The 15,832-nt window shown below is 47.4% G+C and overlaps 1 protein-coding gene across 3 annotated transcripts in view; it reads left to right on the plus strand.

Moving 5' to 3' along the window:
- Positions 1-15,832, plus strand: part of rictor (rapamycin-insensitive companion of Tor) — a 149,900-nt gene that overhangs the window by 114,925 nt on the left and 19,143 nt on the right. For 2 of the 3 annotated variants that reach the window (XM_089587658.1, XM_089587669.1), the window contains exons 25-26: positions 3,285-3,408; positions 4,301-4,439. In XM_089587658.1, coding sequence (XP_089443784.1) covers positions 3,285-3,408; positions 4,301-4,439 — 263 coding nt within the window. Of the gene's footprint in view, positions 1-499; positions 599-3,284; positions 3,409-4,300; positions 4,440-15,832 lie in introns of those variants that run through there. The other variant, XM_089587681.1, reaches the window with a different exon arrangement.

Consider the following 15,832-nt stretch of genomic DNA (forward strand, 5'->3'; position numbering starts at 1 on the left):
GTGCTAACTAGCCGGTCAATTTTTTGGACCCTACTAATTCGGACTTGCACTATATTTCAGATTTTATTGGGGAACCGTCACGCACCTGATAGGAACATGTTTGTGTTCACGACCGATATTTCAGACTCTGTGATGTCCAAACGTTGGATTTTTCGGACAAAGATGCCAGCCATGCTGTGAAGATCATCTTTAGACCAAAAATGTCTTTTCAACATAGCTTAGTCGCAAGCAAGCATTGCCATCACAAATAACTACCACCATTTGGAAGTAATTCGGATGAAGCGGCTTGGATAGTCCTGTCTATTTGTTCCTCAGTGTTGCCATTTCAAATGAATAGCACACTCTTCAATTCCATCAAAGGAGCCTGCAAAGGAAAGCACTCGAGGCTAGCCACCACTGCCAAGCCGCCCGTAGTGCGGGGCAGGTGGAGGGGCTGCGCTTATTTCTTCCTGTGACGGTCACTGTTCAGGAAAATAGGCTGTGTTCTTGCTTCATGCAGTGCACATAGAGTGGCATGATCCATTGCCGCGCTGCAATCTGGTATGGGTGGTGCAGACAGGCCTGAAGCATTAGTCTGGCTCACGGAACTTGGGAAAAGGTGAATTTTGCTTTTTTCGAAGCCGGTTTTTTGCAATAAATTGTTTTTTTTTTTTAAGTTCACGGATTTTTCGGGCTGTCCAATTGTTTGAACCGTTTTTTGAGTCCTGCAGAGTTTTGAAGGATTAGAGGGGACACTTAAGCTCCGCCTTAAAGATATGACGTGGTAGCGTTAATAGGTTAATGTGCCATATATGCGGGATTGGTCATTCTTTATTTTACATTCATAGATCCATGGGAGCCTTCATACCACTCCTGGCACAGTGGTGCAGTGGTTAAGCTATGCACCACTGCCCTGTGATGGCACGTGCTTCCACTGGTGGGGCCACGGTGTAAGAATATTTTAGGTGTTGACACTGACCGCCCACTCTGGCAGAGAGTGTGGGGGCGCAGCAGACTAGTGGCCACTCTTTTGCGGAGTGGCGGACACGGCTGAACGGTTTGCGCAGCTTTCGGTGCCGTTTTAGGCTGTGTTTGTCAGTGTTTAGCACTGCCAGAGTGCATCACAAGGTGTGGACTTTAGGTTCTCGCCTTCCACGTTGTGGTAGGCACTGTGCACAAACAAAGTTTTCTAGAACTAGCTTTTTTGTGTCATGGTTTGGTACCAGCTGCAGTGATCTTCGTGCAAACGCACTTGTGTGGCGTGGGCCAATGCCCTGGACGGTCGTCCTGGCCTACGTGCATGGTGGTTGTGATGCTTTGGTTATTGCTGTGGCACACCTGAGGGGTCCAACTGAGTCCAAAAGCCGACTAGACCCTGGATTATATATGTATAGTGTATTGGTCAGCAAGACCATCGTACCTTAAATGACTGGATCCAGTAAATAACTTAGGTTTGTGTCCTTCATCTGGTGCAAACAGGACGTCGCCCATAAATAGTCTTTGTGTAGAAACTAATGAACCATCACTTACAGACAGAACCGCACTCACGTGTTCATACATTCTAATAGGATTTTTAGAATGTATGTATGAAGCATTTATGTAGTGAACCCCTAAACACTTCTGTCAGCAAATAATTAAGTGCCCATCTAGAACAGTGTTTAACAACAAACCGCAAGCTACCCGGCCTCTGCTCTTGCGTTTTGAAGAGATGTGCCAAAACTCGGTGTACTAGACACATCACCTGGCATTGCTCAAAGGTGAGATCCACTGCCTCCATGGTACAATCTCCCTGCAATCTGTTATTTCACTTTTACACAGTTCCATCAAATACAAACTCCACCAGAACACATAATACATGTATTTTTTTTACAGTACTTTCAAAGCCTTTTACACAGATGGTCCAAAAACAGATGTTTACGTTGGAAGCGCAGTGGTACAAGGGAATTGCAATGAAATAGTAAGGCTTCCACAGTGTGCATCCATCCTCACTGCCATATTTTAAGCTGTCTGTGTAGCCGTTGAAAAAATAGTAAACGAGAACACAGACTCAGAGCTCAAAAACAAAACATAAAACTCTGCTGGGCACCGAGTCGTATCAGAATTAAGACAACGAGAGAGTGGACTTCTGCGCTGCTCAAGCTCGTGGCGAGCAAATCAAAGTAAATATACCATTTAAAGATTGCATAAGCTTAGTTCATCGCAACGTAAGACAAAAATGGCAGTCCGCATGGAAGAACGAAGTAGATAACAAACTACACTTTGTAAAACCAGTTTTAGGTGAGTGGAAGTCCTGCACTCACCAGGAACATTTCAAGGAAGTATTGATTATCTGCCGTCTTCATATAGGACACACCTCACGCATAATTCCCAACTGACAAAACAAGCCCCAATGTGAATTATGCAAAGATGAGCCAACAGTAAACCATGCTTTATTTTCATGCAGAAAACTCAAAACACTGAGAAAAAAGCATTTTGCAGTTTGTTTTACAGTGCTGGCTCTTTGGTGAAGATGCACTTGTTGACATTTCACAGATTTTTAAGCTTTTAAATAGAGCAGATGCTTTAAACAAATTGTGGATTTAATAAAATATAGTTAATTTATTACAGCAAGCAGACTTTTTAACCACACCTCAGCCACTGTCTCATTCCTGAGAAGAAGGCTGAGGTCTTTATTTAATTAGTTGGGAGCCTCGACATAATTATCCAGCCAAGGATGGTTGCAGAGGTTACCCGTCTTTCTTTAAAGCTAGCACTATTAGCCATTTCTAAAATTTTTGTTCTTAGTCATCACTTGGCTTTACAAACTGATGTTCTTATGGTTTCTACACCACAATAAATGTAAACTTCTTGGCGCATGATGGCCTTGGCTGCCATCATTAAACCCAACACGGCACCTCCTACTGGTGGTGGAACTCAGTCCCCACTACTAATGACGGGCACAACGAGCGACATTGCGGGAGATATAGTGGCCCTCATAAAAGGCTGTCTGTCCGCTGTCCTGAAAATTAGTTCCATGAGTCGTGTTTTTTTGTCCGAGGTATTGCAGCTTGTCAGTTACTTCGACCAACCCATGCTTGCCTTGTTGGAAGTGCTGATGTGAGGCTTGCACACTTCCTGTGTGTTCTATTGCCATCAGTATGCCTCTCCTCTGTCTTTTGTATCAACTTTTGAGTTTAGCCTTTCATTAATCATACATGAATGTTCTGCCAAATGTGGAGGTTGTGCGCACACATTGAGTGCGCACTGGTATGCAGAATTTTCATTTGTTGCGGCCTGATTTCTTACGCTGTGCATCCTTGATGCAGGGAAGAACCGGAGGTCGAGCGACAATGACTACGACCCAATTGCCATCAGGCGGGAGATGCTCAAGTACATCACCAACCTCAACAGCTCAGTCATCATGAAGGGCTCTGAACAGGCTCTACTCATGTGAGCATCGAGTGTGTTTCACAGCGACAGGTGGTAAAGGCCCTGGGTTAAGCGTTGTAGTAGTTGTCGGCATGACCAGAGGTTGGTAATTATGGGAAAGGGAAAGATGAGGGTTACCTTGGAGGGTGAGGGTAATGATAGCTGAGGAGCGCATAACCAGAAGGTGGTTATGACGGAAATCATCTGGAGTGTAGTTACTATGGAAGAGGGAGGGTATATGTGAGCGGAGCAATTCACAGCCAGGGGCGATGGAGAGTATGGGAAGAGCACAAGAATGTGGCACGCTCATTCCTTTTAGTTGCACCATAGTCGGCCACATCAAATTTCCTGCCCACCGCACGCTTTCAGTGTTTGAGAGCAAACTCTCAGCCATGTAGCTATCATGGTGCTTGCCCATCGTGCTAAAATTGCAACGCTCAACAGGAGCACACGATAACCACAACTGCGGTGAACTGACACACTACGACAACTACCGTGCATCATGCCTTTGACACAGCCACAAAAAGCTGGAGCTGGTGATACTGATGCCGATATGAATAGTGGAAGCTTGTGGCGGAGGAAAAAGTTGACGATGATGATGATGACCCATGGCCTCTGGCACCGTCCGTGGGCAGCACCTGGAAGCTTCGGTGCGCGTGCGTTGTCTCTGCGATCAAGCGCACCATAGCTTGCAGCCAGAGCTGATCCAGCCGGAGCCGGAGGCCATGGCACGTGAATTTTGGAGGCTATTCCCATGTGGGTAGTGGGAAGTTTGGGTGTGGTCCTTACACATGCTTTTTTTTTTCAAAGCATTGCAGCTTGAAATGTTCACCACCTCCAACTATTGCTTTCTGCCATGCAACTGAGGTCATTGTAGTGAGAGTTTGAGAGTGAGGCTTTTCTCTTCTCTCAGGCTGAAGCAGAAGTACCCCGGCGCCTTTCAGGATGTGTGCCTTTACTCGGAGGTCTGCCTGCTCATGTCACGCTACAGGTATAGGCTAGGGGCTCGCACCCTCCTCCAGGAGCTCTTCATTGACCTCAGCCTGGAAAAGGTCAGTGTGTGAAATGCTAACCCTCATTCATTTGTCATGCTGTAGCACTAGCTACGGTGGGCACTTAACTCTTTCCTTACCATGGGAAAAACGACCATTTTTCACATGTCTCAGACAAAATTTTTTTTTAGAAAAGGTGTGATAGATAAAATTATATAAAATGCATAACAATAATTCAGATAGAATGCGCTTTATAATGAAATTTATTTGAGCACATATTCTGCTTGAAATGCTGTGAAAAAAAATCAGTAAACACAACAAAAAGTAAAAAAGAAGAAAAGTTTTGTGTTTATATGAGAATAACTTTCCAAACACTTGTACTAAAAAAATTCTAGAAACTACAAAACAATTCAAATTCTTTCTAAAATATGGCATTAAAGTTTGAAAATTATAACTTGAATAGTTTTCGAGCTAGAATTTTTTTTCTTCATGCCTCTTGAAAAGGCTCGTTTGAGAGTGCCCTTTATATGATTTTTACAGTCCAACAAAAAAAAATTGGAAGTGTAATGTTATGCGCCAAACGAAAGCTTGGTAAGCGTGGTTTAAAAAATACAAATCAAAACTTATTTAATTTACGTCAAAAATTCAAAAAAAAATATAAAACACAACAAGTATAGGTGTGATATTGCGATATATAGTATGCGATAAGTATAGCTGCGATGTAGCTGCAGAATCGAAATCAGACGTTACAACATCTTCGTCCGAGGCACTGCTGCTCGGAGGATCTTGAAAATCAGCTGCAGAGGCTGGAGAATCACGTGCAGCGGGACTCTTCCGAGCGCGCGAAGCGCCCGACCTCGACGCGACGCCATCCTCACCGCGTATTATGTCGCAATAAGCCTATGCTCCAAGGGCACTTCAAAAATGCACGACTGGCGGGGAAATTACGAACTAGGCCGAAATTGGAACTAACCGTCTGAACAACAAACCAGATACGCCCGCACAAGCGGACAGGAAAAAGAAAGCGAAACTATCAGGCCAACGTTCCGGGATCGGTTTGCGCAGTTACAGCGTCTGAACCAAAATCTGACAATGCAACATCGTCACCAGAGACTCTACTACTCGTAGCATAGATAATAATTGCAGTCAACGCAGTAGAATTGCGCGCAGCAAGGTTTTTCCGAGCGCGCGCCGTCTGCGCGCCCGACGCCATGCACGGAGCGTCCGCGCCGTACCCTCCGCTTCAAGGGCGTTTCAAAAATTCGCGCGTCGTGGGAAAATTGCTCTCTATGCAGAAACCGAAACTGTAGTCTCTGGAGAACAACTTAGATGGCGCCACATCACCGTAACGGCTACAATGAGGAGCTTCGGTTCGCACAAACAGACCGGAACGAGGAATCTGAACGCACAGGCGAGCGTTCTGGGCTCTCGTTGCCCCAGTTTGGGCTTCGAAACAATACCTGACGATACAGCATCGTCGTCAGGGTCCGTGCTAATCGATACATCAAAAATATGTGGTGCAAACGCAGCGGAATTGAGTGGAACCGGGTTTTTTCGAGCGAGCGCCATTCCCGATGATGACGGCTTGTTCGGAGCGCCCGACGCCGCACACCCAACTTCAAGCGTGTCTCAAAAATTGCCGCTTTTTGGCAAAAATATAAACTAAACAGGAAGTTGAAGTTTAATGTGTGAACAACAAACCGAATGACTCAGCAAGTCCGTAGCGGCCGCGGTCGCGCTGCCGTAGCGCTTCGAATTTTTCGATCACCGGTGATCGAAGCACAGTGGCGTGGTAAGGAAAGAGTTAAGGTCTTTACGTGCTAAAGGCATTTGACCTAAAGGCCTTTACCCTGAAGGCCGAGGTGCACCCTCCAACTAGGCCTGCCAAGTTTCCCACAACCTGGTGAGCAGGTGGTCCAAAAAGCAGGCTCCAGAAACGCCCGAAATCGGAAAATGTGCCTGCTTAGTAATGCTACCACATTAAAAACTTGGGCGATGCTTAAAGAGGTGGAGGCACCAAATTTTGGGATGGCATGTTCTTTGTTTCAAACGTTGCATATTGCCCTAGGGCATGTGATACATGTTCTGCAATTCATATATGTGCGGCAAATAATTCCTTATTGCATTACAGTTAAACCTGATTATAACGAACTGGGAAAAAGTCCAGGATTTTTCCTTACAATCTGGTTTTCGTTATGTGCAGTTCTCGCAGGAAGACTCGAAAGGACAGTGGAAACCATTTTAAGGGATAAATTTGGGTGAAGTCGCTGTTACTTGAAGCTACCGCGCTGATAGCATGACTGCGGAAGCAGCCGCTACCACCTCCGTCACATGTAGCGCAGCGCAGCTAGAAGTGAAGTGGGGAAGGCACTGCGACCGAGCTAGAGGAGAGCGCATGCAGTCGCGCTGCTGCCCCTACTGTAGACCGCCCTCAGAGGCTTCTTCCTGCATGTTCCCTCTCTTCATCTGCCTGCTGCTGTTGCTCCAGGAAATGGACTCTTTGCCCTGCGTCACCGGCGCTCTCCGCTGTCCCCACTCCCAACGCACGCCAGCACCCACACGGCGGCAATGGGAGCGCACTGCTCTTACAGCTTCTTTAAGTGCAAAAGCTTTAGAGACTCGTGCTCCTTAACGGCGTCGATAAGGACGTTAACCACCGTTGAAATCCTTTATCTTCCAGTACATAATTTATAACTCCCCTGTTGACCTCGTTCAGTCATACGAATACTTTAGATATCACCAGTTATGTCGTCGGCTAATAAAACACTTGGCTTCTTAAAACATCACCTGCAGATGCCCTCAACATGTGAGACTAGAAGCATACATTTCGCTCATCATAACTAAACTGTTATATGCATCGGCCATCGGGAACCCTCATCAAGCATATTTAATGAGTGCCCTCGAAATTGCACAAAACAGAGCCACCAGATTCATTCACTCTTCATACTCATAAGACGTCAGCATAACATCACTAAAATTTACATCAGGTTGTGTACTCTTTCTGCTCGCTGTCGCGCTGCTAGTTTTGTCTTGTTTCACAAGTTTTATTTTTCACCACTGAGACGAACACTACATCGGCGCACCCCCACCACGCAGATCCCATCGCATCGGTCACCCTCTTGAAGTTCTGCGCCCGCATGCCCATGCTAAAGTCTTTACCTACTCTTTTTTTGTCGAGTAGCCACTTCCTGGAACAGCCTTCCCCACCAAATCACTGCCATAACTTGCCCATCAACGTTTATGACTGCTGTCAGGGCCTGCACCATGTAATTCCTACCCCCTAAGTAACACCCCATGAGGGGTCTTTAAGGAAAATAAAATGAAGTGAAGGTGGAAAAGGCGGTGTCACCACAGTCTAAAGTTGCCATGGCTGACCTTGGGCTCCTGCGGCTCCATCGGGTTGTTAATAGTGAAAAACCTTGTGCAAGCTTTTCACTTCTCATGGAGGCCACCAGGAGCGCTGTAAGTGTGACGTCACCGTTGTCCTTGAGGAAGCCGAGTCGGAAAGTTTTGCTTGCGCACGGGGGCCTCCAGGAGCAGTGCGAAGTGATGCCGGCATGTACGGTGTAAAGAGTAAGCGCCTGCTTGCTCCTAACACACGTGCATGATGGAACCAGTAATATCAACTAGTACGGGGCTCTCTCTGAGTCTTCGCATTCACTGAATGCTGACGTGCCATCTACATCGATAGATGCTTGACCACGATGGAGCACTATCGCATTTCGCTCGTAAGGTGGAGTTTAAAGGGGTCGTGAAAAGAAAATGAAGCTGCCCAGTTGTAATTTTTATTGCTTCCATAAACATTAGACATGCCGATTCCGAAATATTTCAGTGCAATATTGAGTCTGCATTTAATAAAGCCCGTTTGAAATCGTTGCCTCTTTGTGCTCATAAAGTGACCATGCCACGCCATCGGCTGGCATAAGCATCACTCGACTATGTCATCTTAAGAAATTTAGAAACATAGAAATAACTAACTTTCATATATCCTAAAATAATAGATTCATAATAAAGTTAGAAAGTAAAAAAAGATTGGCAGTGGCTTAGCTCTGCTATGCAAGGATATGCGTAGCGTGAGGTATTGGTATATCTTGGTTAAGCTTGTTGTTATGTGTAACTGTGACTAAATTAAAGACGAGACAGTGTGCAGTATCAATTGTGAAGTGTTTATTTCTTATGGCTTCTCTTGTTCTCCTCGTTGGTGAAGCCATAGCCATTGGCGTTCGTTGTGTTCCCTGGTGTTGGCGTTGACAACGTTTTACACTCTGATCATTTTGAGGAAAGGAAGTGCGCATAATGGCTCCCTGGGTCAGTAGACTCCTGAATAGTGCTTATAGGTGCGTGGCGTGATGAGAGAGAGATGTGGGCTGCAGGCATTGACAAGGTTGTGCCAGAAACGCAGCGCTGAAGCCATAGGCCATCGGCGTTCATTGTGTTCATTGCCATTGGTGTTTTTCCTCCATGGAACATGGCGCAATAGCTGTGTATCCCTCCACATTTCTACATGCGGCGCAATATCCTCGCGCATGCGCAGTAGCCCGCAGCAGCGAGCGCACGCGGCAAGGCACGCCAGCTGTGCGTAGTGACGTCACTTGCTCCTCGTGCATGCGCAGTATGGTCAAGCAATAGAGCACGCGAAACGCCGAGACTGTGGCCAATGTAGCTCATGCTACAAAAGTGTGTCAGTGTTTCACACAGAAAATGCTTTCCTCTAGCATGAAAGAGGATTAGGTGTAATTTGCGGAGGGGTTTGCGAGTCAACCCTCCCATTGAGACGGAGATGAGAGGTCGTGTCCACGACCGGGTTTGATAGGCACACGGTCGGGGCTTCCGCAAACAGAGGTGCCGCGGGCTCTCAACATGACTCCGAAACGGCATCGCTACGCCTGATAGCAGTTAGCCACCGGTGTCCAACCGTGTATATGCATATCAATGACAGGCCGCACGCGCTGTGTCGTGTCAACGAGCGGCAGAATGCGAGCCCGGCCTGCGTGCCAGGATAAACGTCTTTTATAATAGAGATAAAAGTTGTTCAATCAATGAATCAATGCGAGCATGAAGAGTGCCAGCATCATTGTGACGTAAGGTCGTATTTCTTGCGGCCGGTGTGCCAGCCTGGATGCCGGCCGCCGGCGTCAGAAAAATGCACTAGTATTGTTTGTCCACGTTCATAACAAGCCCTGTGATAGATGAATGTCAAAAAGTAATCATTTTTGAGGATTGTTAGCCATACCGAGTTGCAGTGGCTGCCACTTGGCTGCTGCAGACTGGTGCGGCTCGCCTGACGTCTGCTAGCTGCGCTACTGAAGGCTGTGGAGATTCACGCTGTCTCGAGGTCAGCCTGTGCTGCTCCTTTTCGACGTTTCGAAACCCTGCCCACTAGCGGAGACGCGGTACGGCTCTGGGCGCTGCCTTACCACCCACTGGGCCATCCGGTCTCGCGGGGATCCCGGCTGCGCTCCTTGGGGACGTCCTACGTGGTCGGCTGATTGGGCTGCAGGGGTATGACGTAGGGGCAAAGTTGTGCTTGTTCGGTAGCCAGTTGCGGGAGCGCGGGGAGAGTTCGAGACAGGCGTGCGACGAGGGCGGAACACGGGCCGACGCAAGTGGCAAGGTACGTGAGCGACCATTATTCGCTGTCCTCAAGGCCTTTGCCAGCGGGCATTTGCGTGCCTTGTCATACAGGTCCCCAGCATCGCAAGCCGAGAGCCTCGCACCCTGCCCTTTCGGAACCTGCGAATGTCTGGCAAAACCTGGCGAAAGCACCCACAAGGCGTTGCAGAAATCAAGCACAACTTTATTTCATTATGGTACAAGTTCACACTTAAAGGGGTGACGAGAGTAGTGCCTCTATTATAGCGGCTGCCAGTTGCGAAGCTTCCTAAGATGCGGGTTGATGCGAAACCAGCTAGGCTTAGCGACAACCTGGGCAATCAGGGAGCCTCACAGTTCGTCACTTGGCACGCCGTAGGCAGCATTGTTGCCGAAAGCTCAGCTGCTGTCGTTGGTCAAATATAGTAGGCAGCCTTTCTGATAGCATGGCAGTTTTGTCTTTTATGATGCGAACGGGAGATGCACCGAGCCTGCAGGCCAGCTGGCCAACCTCCATCCTGTCTGCCGCCATCATAGATTGTTCTTGACGTAAATAATGAACCCTGAGATAGTGAAATGTAAAAGCTATGTCCGCTTGATGAACGCTGACTAATGTCGAGTTGTTGGTAGAAGTAACAGCTGTGATACAAGAGCAAATTTCTTGCTACAACCGCCTCGCATCCAGCTGTTGCTGGCCGGCCATTGCGGTCTGGCCCGCGCGCTTGGCGTCCGCTAGCTTAGCTGCTGACGGCATTGCGGAAATTGACCACATTTTTATTTTATTGTGAGATAATGCTCTTGACAGTAAAGCGATGCCAAAAGTAGGCCTTTTATTATAGCGCAGGTGACTTCCGAAGCGTCGTCCGCTGTGGCTTCGATGTAACGACCAAGGCAGCCAGACAGCAGCACAGTTCTTCGCCCGGCATGCCCACAGCTAGTGCCGTTCCCGAAAGCTCGCTACTTGGGCAGGCATGCTTTGTCACTAGAGCAGGCAGTCTTTCTGATCACATCGCTGTTTTGTCTTTTCTAGTACAAACTTCAAGTAGCCAAGCGGCACTCAGGCAATGCTGTATGGTGGCAAAGCGCCGACCAAAGAGCAACCTGAAAATGGGCACAATGTGAAGGCACAGGAGAGCACGTTCAAAGGGGCCGCGAAACACATTCTCGATGCATTGCTTTGCCTGTTGGTTGCATAGAATGGGTTATAGTGATGCTATTAGCATTAATCATACCTCGTATATTCCGGTTTTTAATATTTTAATTCGCTCACAAAAACCAATTCATGGCACTGTTGGTGTCACTACACAGTGGCAGTTTTCAGCAGTGGATGTAACATTATCGGGTAGGTGCTTGATGATTGGACAAACAGTAAATATACTGCAAATTGTGTGAATAAATGAAGATAAGTTTTGTCGCGTTTTTGAGTTTTATGTTAGATCAACAAAACCAACATGTTTGCCTTACATAAAAGCACTGCAAAGCAAGAAAAACAAAAAAATACCACCAGAGGCTCTGGCTATTGTTCTGCATCGTTGTACACATCTATGACCTGGAACACAGCACTTAAGGCTACTCTCTATGTATCTCCGAATGGCTTGGCGGAATGGATCTGATCGAGCTATTGCATTCTACAAGCGTTTGTTTTGGTTCCAGGGAAGGACACAGAAAAATTCAGGGGTGCACTTTGTTGACCTAAAGTGCGGTGAGGCGAAAGCCTTAAGCGCGGTGTTGCTGCTTGTGTCACTGACGCGTTGTTAAGATGTTAGGCTTCGCCTCTAAGAGTGAAACGCGACAGCGTCTTTCAACGCTGCCAGGGAGTCCATAGAACGCCATTGCCCATTCGGTTCTACGCCTTGCTCGTCATAAATTCGTTTTTGAGGGAAGGAAATGTATCTGCCTCGCATATCTAGGTGGACACCTAAACCTCATGTAACGGGAAGGGAGGAAGATGGGAGTGAACGAAAAGACCGTATTCACTATTCGCACCTTTTTTCATTCCAAACCATCGAGCTGGCATGACGGAGTGGTTAGCATGCTCATCTCGCACTCCAGTGACCGGGGTTCGATTCCCGAACTCGACCAATTTCCTATTCGGTTTTATTTATTTATCTGGCCTGACTGGAAGGGTTAATCAGGCTAATTGGTTAATTAAGCAATTAACTAAACTCAGTCCCACTTACTTGGACCATCACTATACGATCCCTTTAATTGGTTGCATGGTTACTACCCAGAGTACAATGGCCCCGTTTGAAATTCGCGCACTGTGACGTCACGATTGTTTCGACCAATTGAAAAGCATGACATTTCTGTCGACAACTCCTGCTTACAACGATGATGCATTAAAGGCCTTAAAAGAGACACTGGTTTCACATTTGCCAATGTGCATTGTCAGCTTGAGGAGGATCACCAGGCACGGCGCCAGATAGTGCCACGTTCCTGTCATCAGCGCGCAGTGGCAGAGCATGGTACACGGGGGCGGTAGCATCAGGCGCTATGCTAAAAAAGTATCTTTCGCTCGAGTTTGGATAAGTCAGGGAAAGCCATTGGTCAATATTCCCTTCCGCGCCGTCAACGTGACGATGAAGCATCGGTGGGCCAGCTGGGCATCCACATGGTTGTTGTAACCATGAAAACTATGCTGCCAGCCTTGGCAAAAATGAGTTGCAGCAAATAGGCAACCATGATCTGCAAACTTCCACGACGTGCTCAGATAGGCTGCTTTGATTGGTCCCACCCAGTGTGTCATCGGGAGAGCGAAATGGGAATGGGAAGCCTTGCCAAAATCGAGTTGAGGGCAGCATTTTGTTTGCTTGTATTTTGAAATTTCTTCAATGAATAACTCCCGTCCCTATGCATCGATTCCTGCAATTCTTTTTGAGTCAGCATCTGTGTGACACAAAGAATCCACCTGAAGTATATCCGGCATCCCTTCAAGCAGTGCTTCGTAGCCCCTTTGACTAGTGGAAATGGATATTGATGATGCCTGCGCCATTCGCCACACCATCTGGGGTTCGGGGCAGACACAGACATGGTGTTGAGAAACTCCACTAGGTGATATGAGCATCTATGCTGTCAGCACAACGGCGTAGCTTATGGGTTTAGGCCATGGAGCAAGAAACCTTTAAGAGTGGAAACTCCGCTGTTTGCGGCGACTAGAAAAGGTCACAAGCCCGCGTAGCCACTATCATGCTGGCGGCCTGGAAAGAAATCACTGCCGTTTTGGTTGCCAAGGCAACCGGTCGAGCGTGTTGCTCCCGTTCGGCCGCGCGCGCGCCTGACTTCTATTGAGAGCACTCTCGCGAGCTTCTTTACTGCTGGTAGCCCGAAGAGCAACTAGTGTACGCTTCAACCATTTGAGCACAGTAAACAATAAAACGCATTCTTTTCCATGACTGTTATAAAGTGATCTGTAGCTTCTGGTTGTACGCAAGGCCATTGTTTGACACCCACGTGATGACTTTGAGTGGATGGGTATGCTGCTCGCATTTGTCGAAGGCAAGCATGCCTTCACGTTCGTCGAGTATGTGACCACGCTGAGTTCCATCTGCAGGAGGATAACTCGGGCGTCATACGGTGCAGCGTTTATGACTACGCGGCAGCCGAGAAGGCAAAAGTGGCTACAACTAGGTCAGTAGAATAAGAGATTGCTACGGAAACGGTGTAAAGCGCTTTATATTGCCCACCACTTCTTGTGCCTTTTGAGCGTACTATACACGCATTGTGCTCTTGTACCGTAAGAAGAGGCGCACAGGTAATAATATACAACTTGTAGATGCTCACCTTCTCCCTGCGACACTCTTTTGCAATTTTGAACACAACGCCTGCGTCCCATCTTAGTCTAGCAAATTCCGAAGGAGGCCGTACTGCGTGTAGCAGCGCTGTTATTATTACAGCCCTCGAACAGACAGCGACAAGAACTGTTGCTGTTTGACTTAAGGGCGCACAAATACAACGTTACAGCGTGCCTGCTGAAGCAAACCCTGGTGTCGTATGCTTGTCATCTGCTTTGAACGCGCGCCACCGGAGCTGCCTGCCCGAGCGCTGCATTTTTTTTTTGTTGCGGCTTCTATGACGCGCCGCATGGCTCCGCCACTGCATACGGCCCGTCGGCGCATACAATTGTGGTCTTATCTAGTCGCCCGCGCTCGCTCGTGCTGACGGGAGTTGCACCTCCTAAATGGTCTTGCTCTGTGGTTTAGGCCTACTTCCTTTTTATAGGCATGTGCAGTGTGTGTCAGCATGGGTGCTGTGTGTGTTCATGTTTGCTGTAGCATGTCGGATCACTGCTTGCTCACGTGCCTGGTGCTTCCAACAGCATGAGTGGAAAACGCGAGGTCCTCTCCCTAGAAGTGAAGGCCAGCATATTATACCCCTGTCACACGGGCACATCAGACCGCAATCGGTCTCGAACGCAGTTGAAGTTTGAAGCGCGATCGAGGGGGATAGCTGCTACATGTATCCACTCGATTTCAATTTGCTAGTTAGATTTCTACATACGAGATGGCACTGCACACACTATCATCATCGCCATCGATTTCTAATAAATTAAAAATTACAATCGTTAATAACAACTTTCTTGTGAAAATTTCAAACTATGAGCAGAAAAAGCAGCTTAATTACTTTCGCTGTAAATGGTGTAAACACGACACTTTTAGCTGGCTGTGCTGTAGCGTCCCTCAGGAGCACGTGTAAACGGTAGCGCCATCTAGTGACAAGGCGCCAAAGCACATCAACTCTGTGTTGAAGAAATTTTCATCCATAATTACTGATAACTAGGGTTTGTGCATTGTGAGCCTTTTTTTTCGTTTCAAGAAGAAAAACTGCAAATAGTAGAAGATGTTACAAGTTACTAAAAGCAAGACAACTGCTTTGCCAGGTGTTATTGCGAGGTAAACACACTGCATTTAGTTGGGCCTAAGAGCTTGAAAATCGCCAAATTATCTGAAAAACAGGGGCTAGTTATCGCTTACACCTCTATGCGTGGGCGAGAGTGTGCGAAATAAAAGTGAACCGCTGCCATTTGAGCGAGCTATCTCGTCGAAGGATCCAGCGGTGACACGTATTTACTCCCAAGCGGGCGAGCAGGGTGCCGCCATCTTGTCAACGCATCCCATAATGTGCCCTTAGCGCGCGCACACAATGACACAATACGTGCGTACGTATGCAAAAAAATGTTTTAACCCATTCGCTGCCACATGAAGCATGCATGGCCGGTCCTCCCGTACCGCCCATATTCGGCGCTCCGAGCTGAGTAGCTCATTGCTCGCGTTCCTGCTTCGGTTGCAAACCGTTACAGCAAAACGAAAACTCAGATCGTGAAAAAAAAAAACTCCTTTATTCGACCTAGAGTCCCAAGTTCTGTCTACATTAGCGTCGAGTTTTACTGGTTTTTCTTTGTGTGAAAAAGCTTAAAGCATTCGGACATATGTAGCACGACTCCGCACTTTTCACACTGTCACCGGCTCTCACTTTTTCTCTTTTTCACTTTGCACACTTAGCATTGCCTTGAGGGATTTTGTTTCACTGCATTCGGCGGGATCTGTCGTGGAAAATGAGCTCACTCGGCTGCTTCCAGACGCATGGGAGATGGGCCGGCTGTCTGGACTCCTCGTCTGCGGTAGCCAAGAGCTGCGGCTTCTTGAATGATTTCCTCGGCAAGGCGGATTTTTCATTTAGTGTAGCTTCCTTTTTTCCCGCATTTCTTTGCTTGTAGAATGTAGGCGTTGTAGACTGCTATGTCAAAAATATAAAAGAATATCTTCTTACATCCTTTGGCGTACCGCCGCATAATGGGAAATGCCAGCTGCTGATCTTGATGGTCCACGCCTCAAATTCCCTTGTTATATTCCACTATAACTTTA

The sequence above is a fragment of the Amblyomma mixtum genome, chromosome 1, assembly GCF_055824585.1.
Source record: "Amblyomma mixtum isolate Tamu chromosome 1, ASM5582458v1, whole genome shotgun sequence".
Classification (NCBI taxonomy): domain Eukaryota; kingdom Metazoa; phylum Arthropoda; class Arachnida; order Ixodida; family Ixodidae; genus Amblyomma; species Amblyomma mixtum.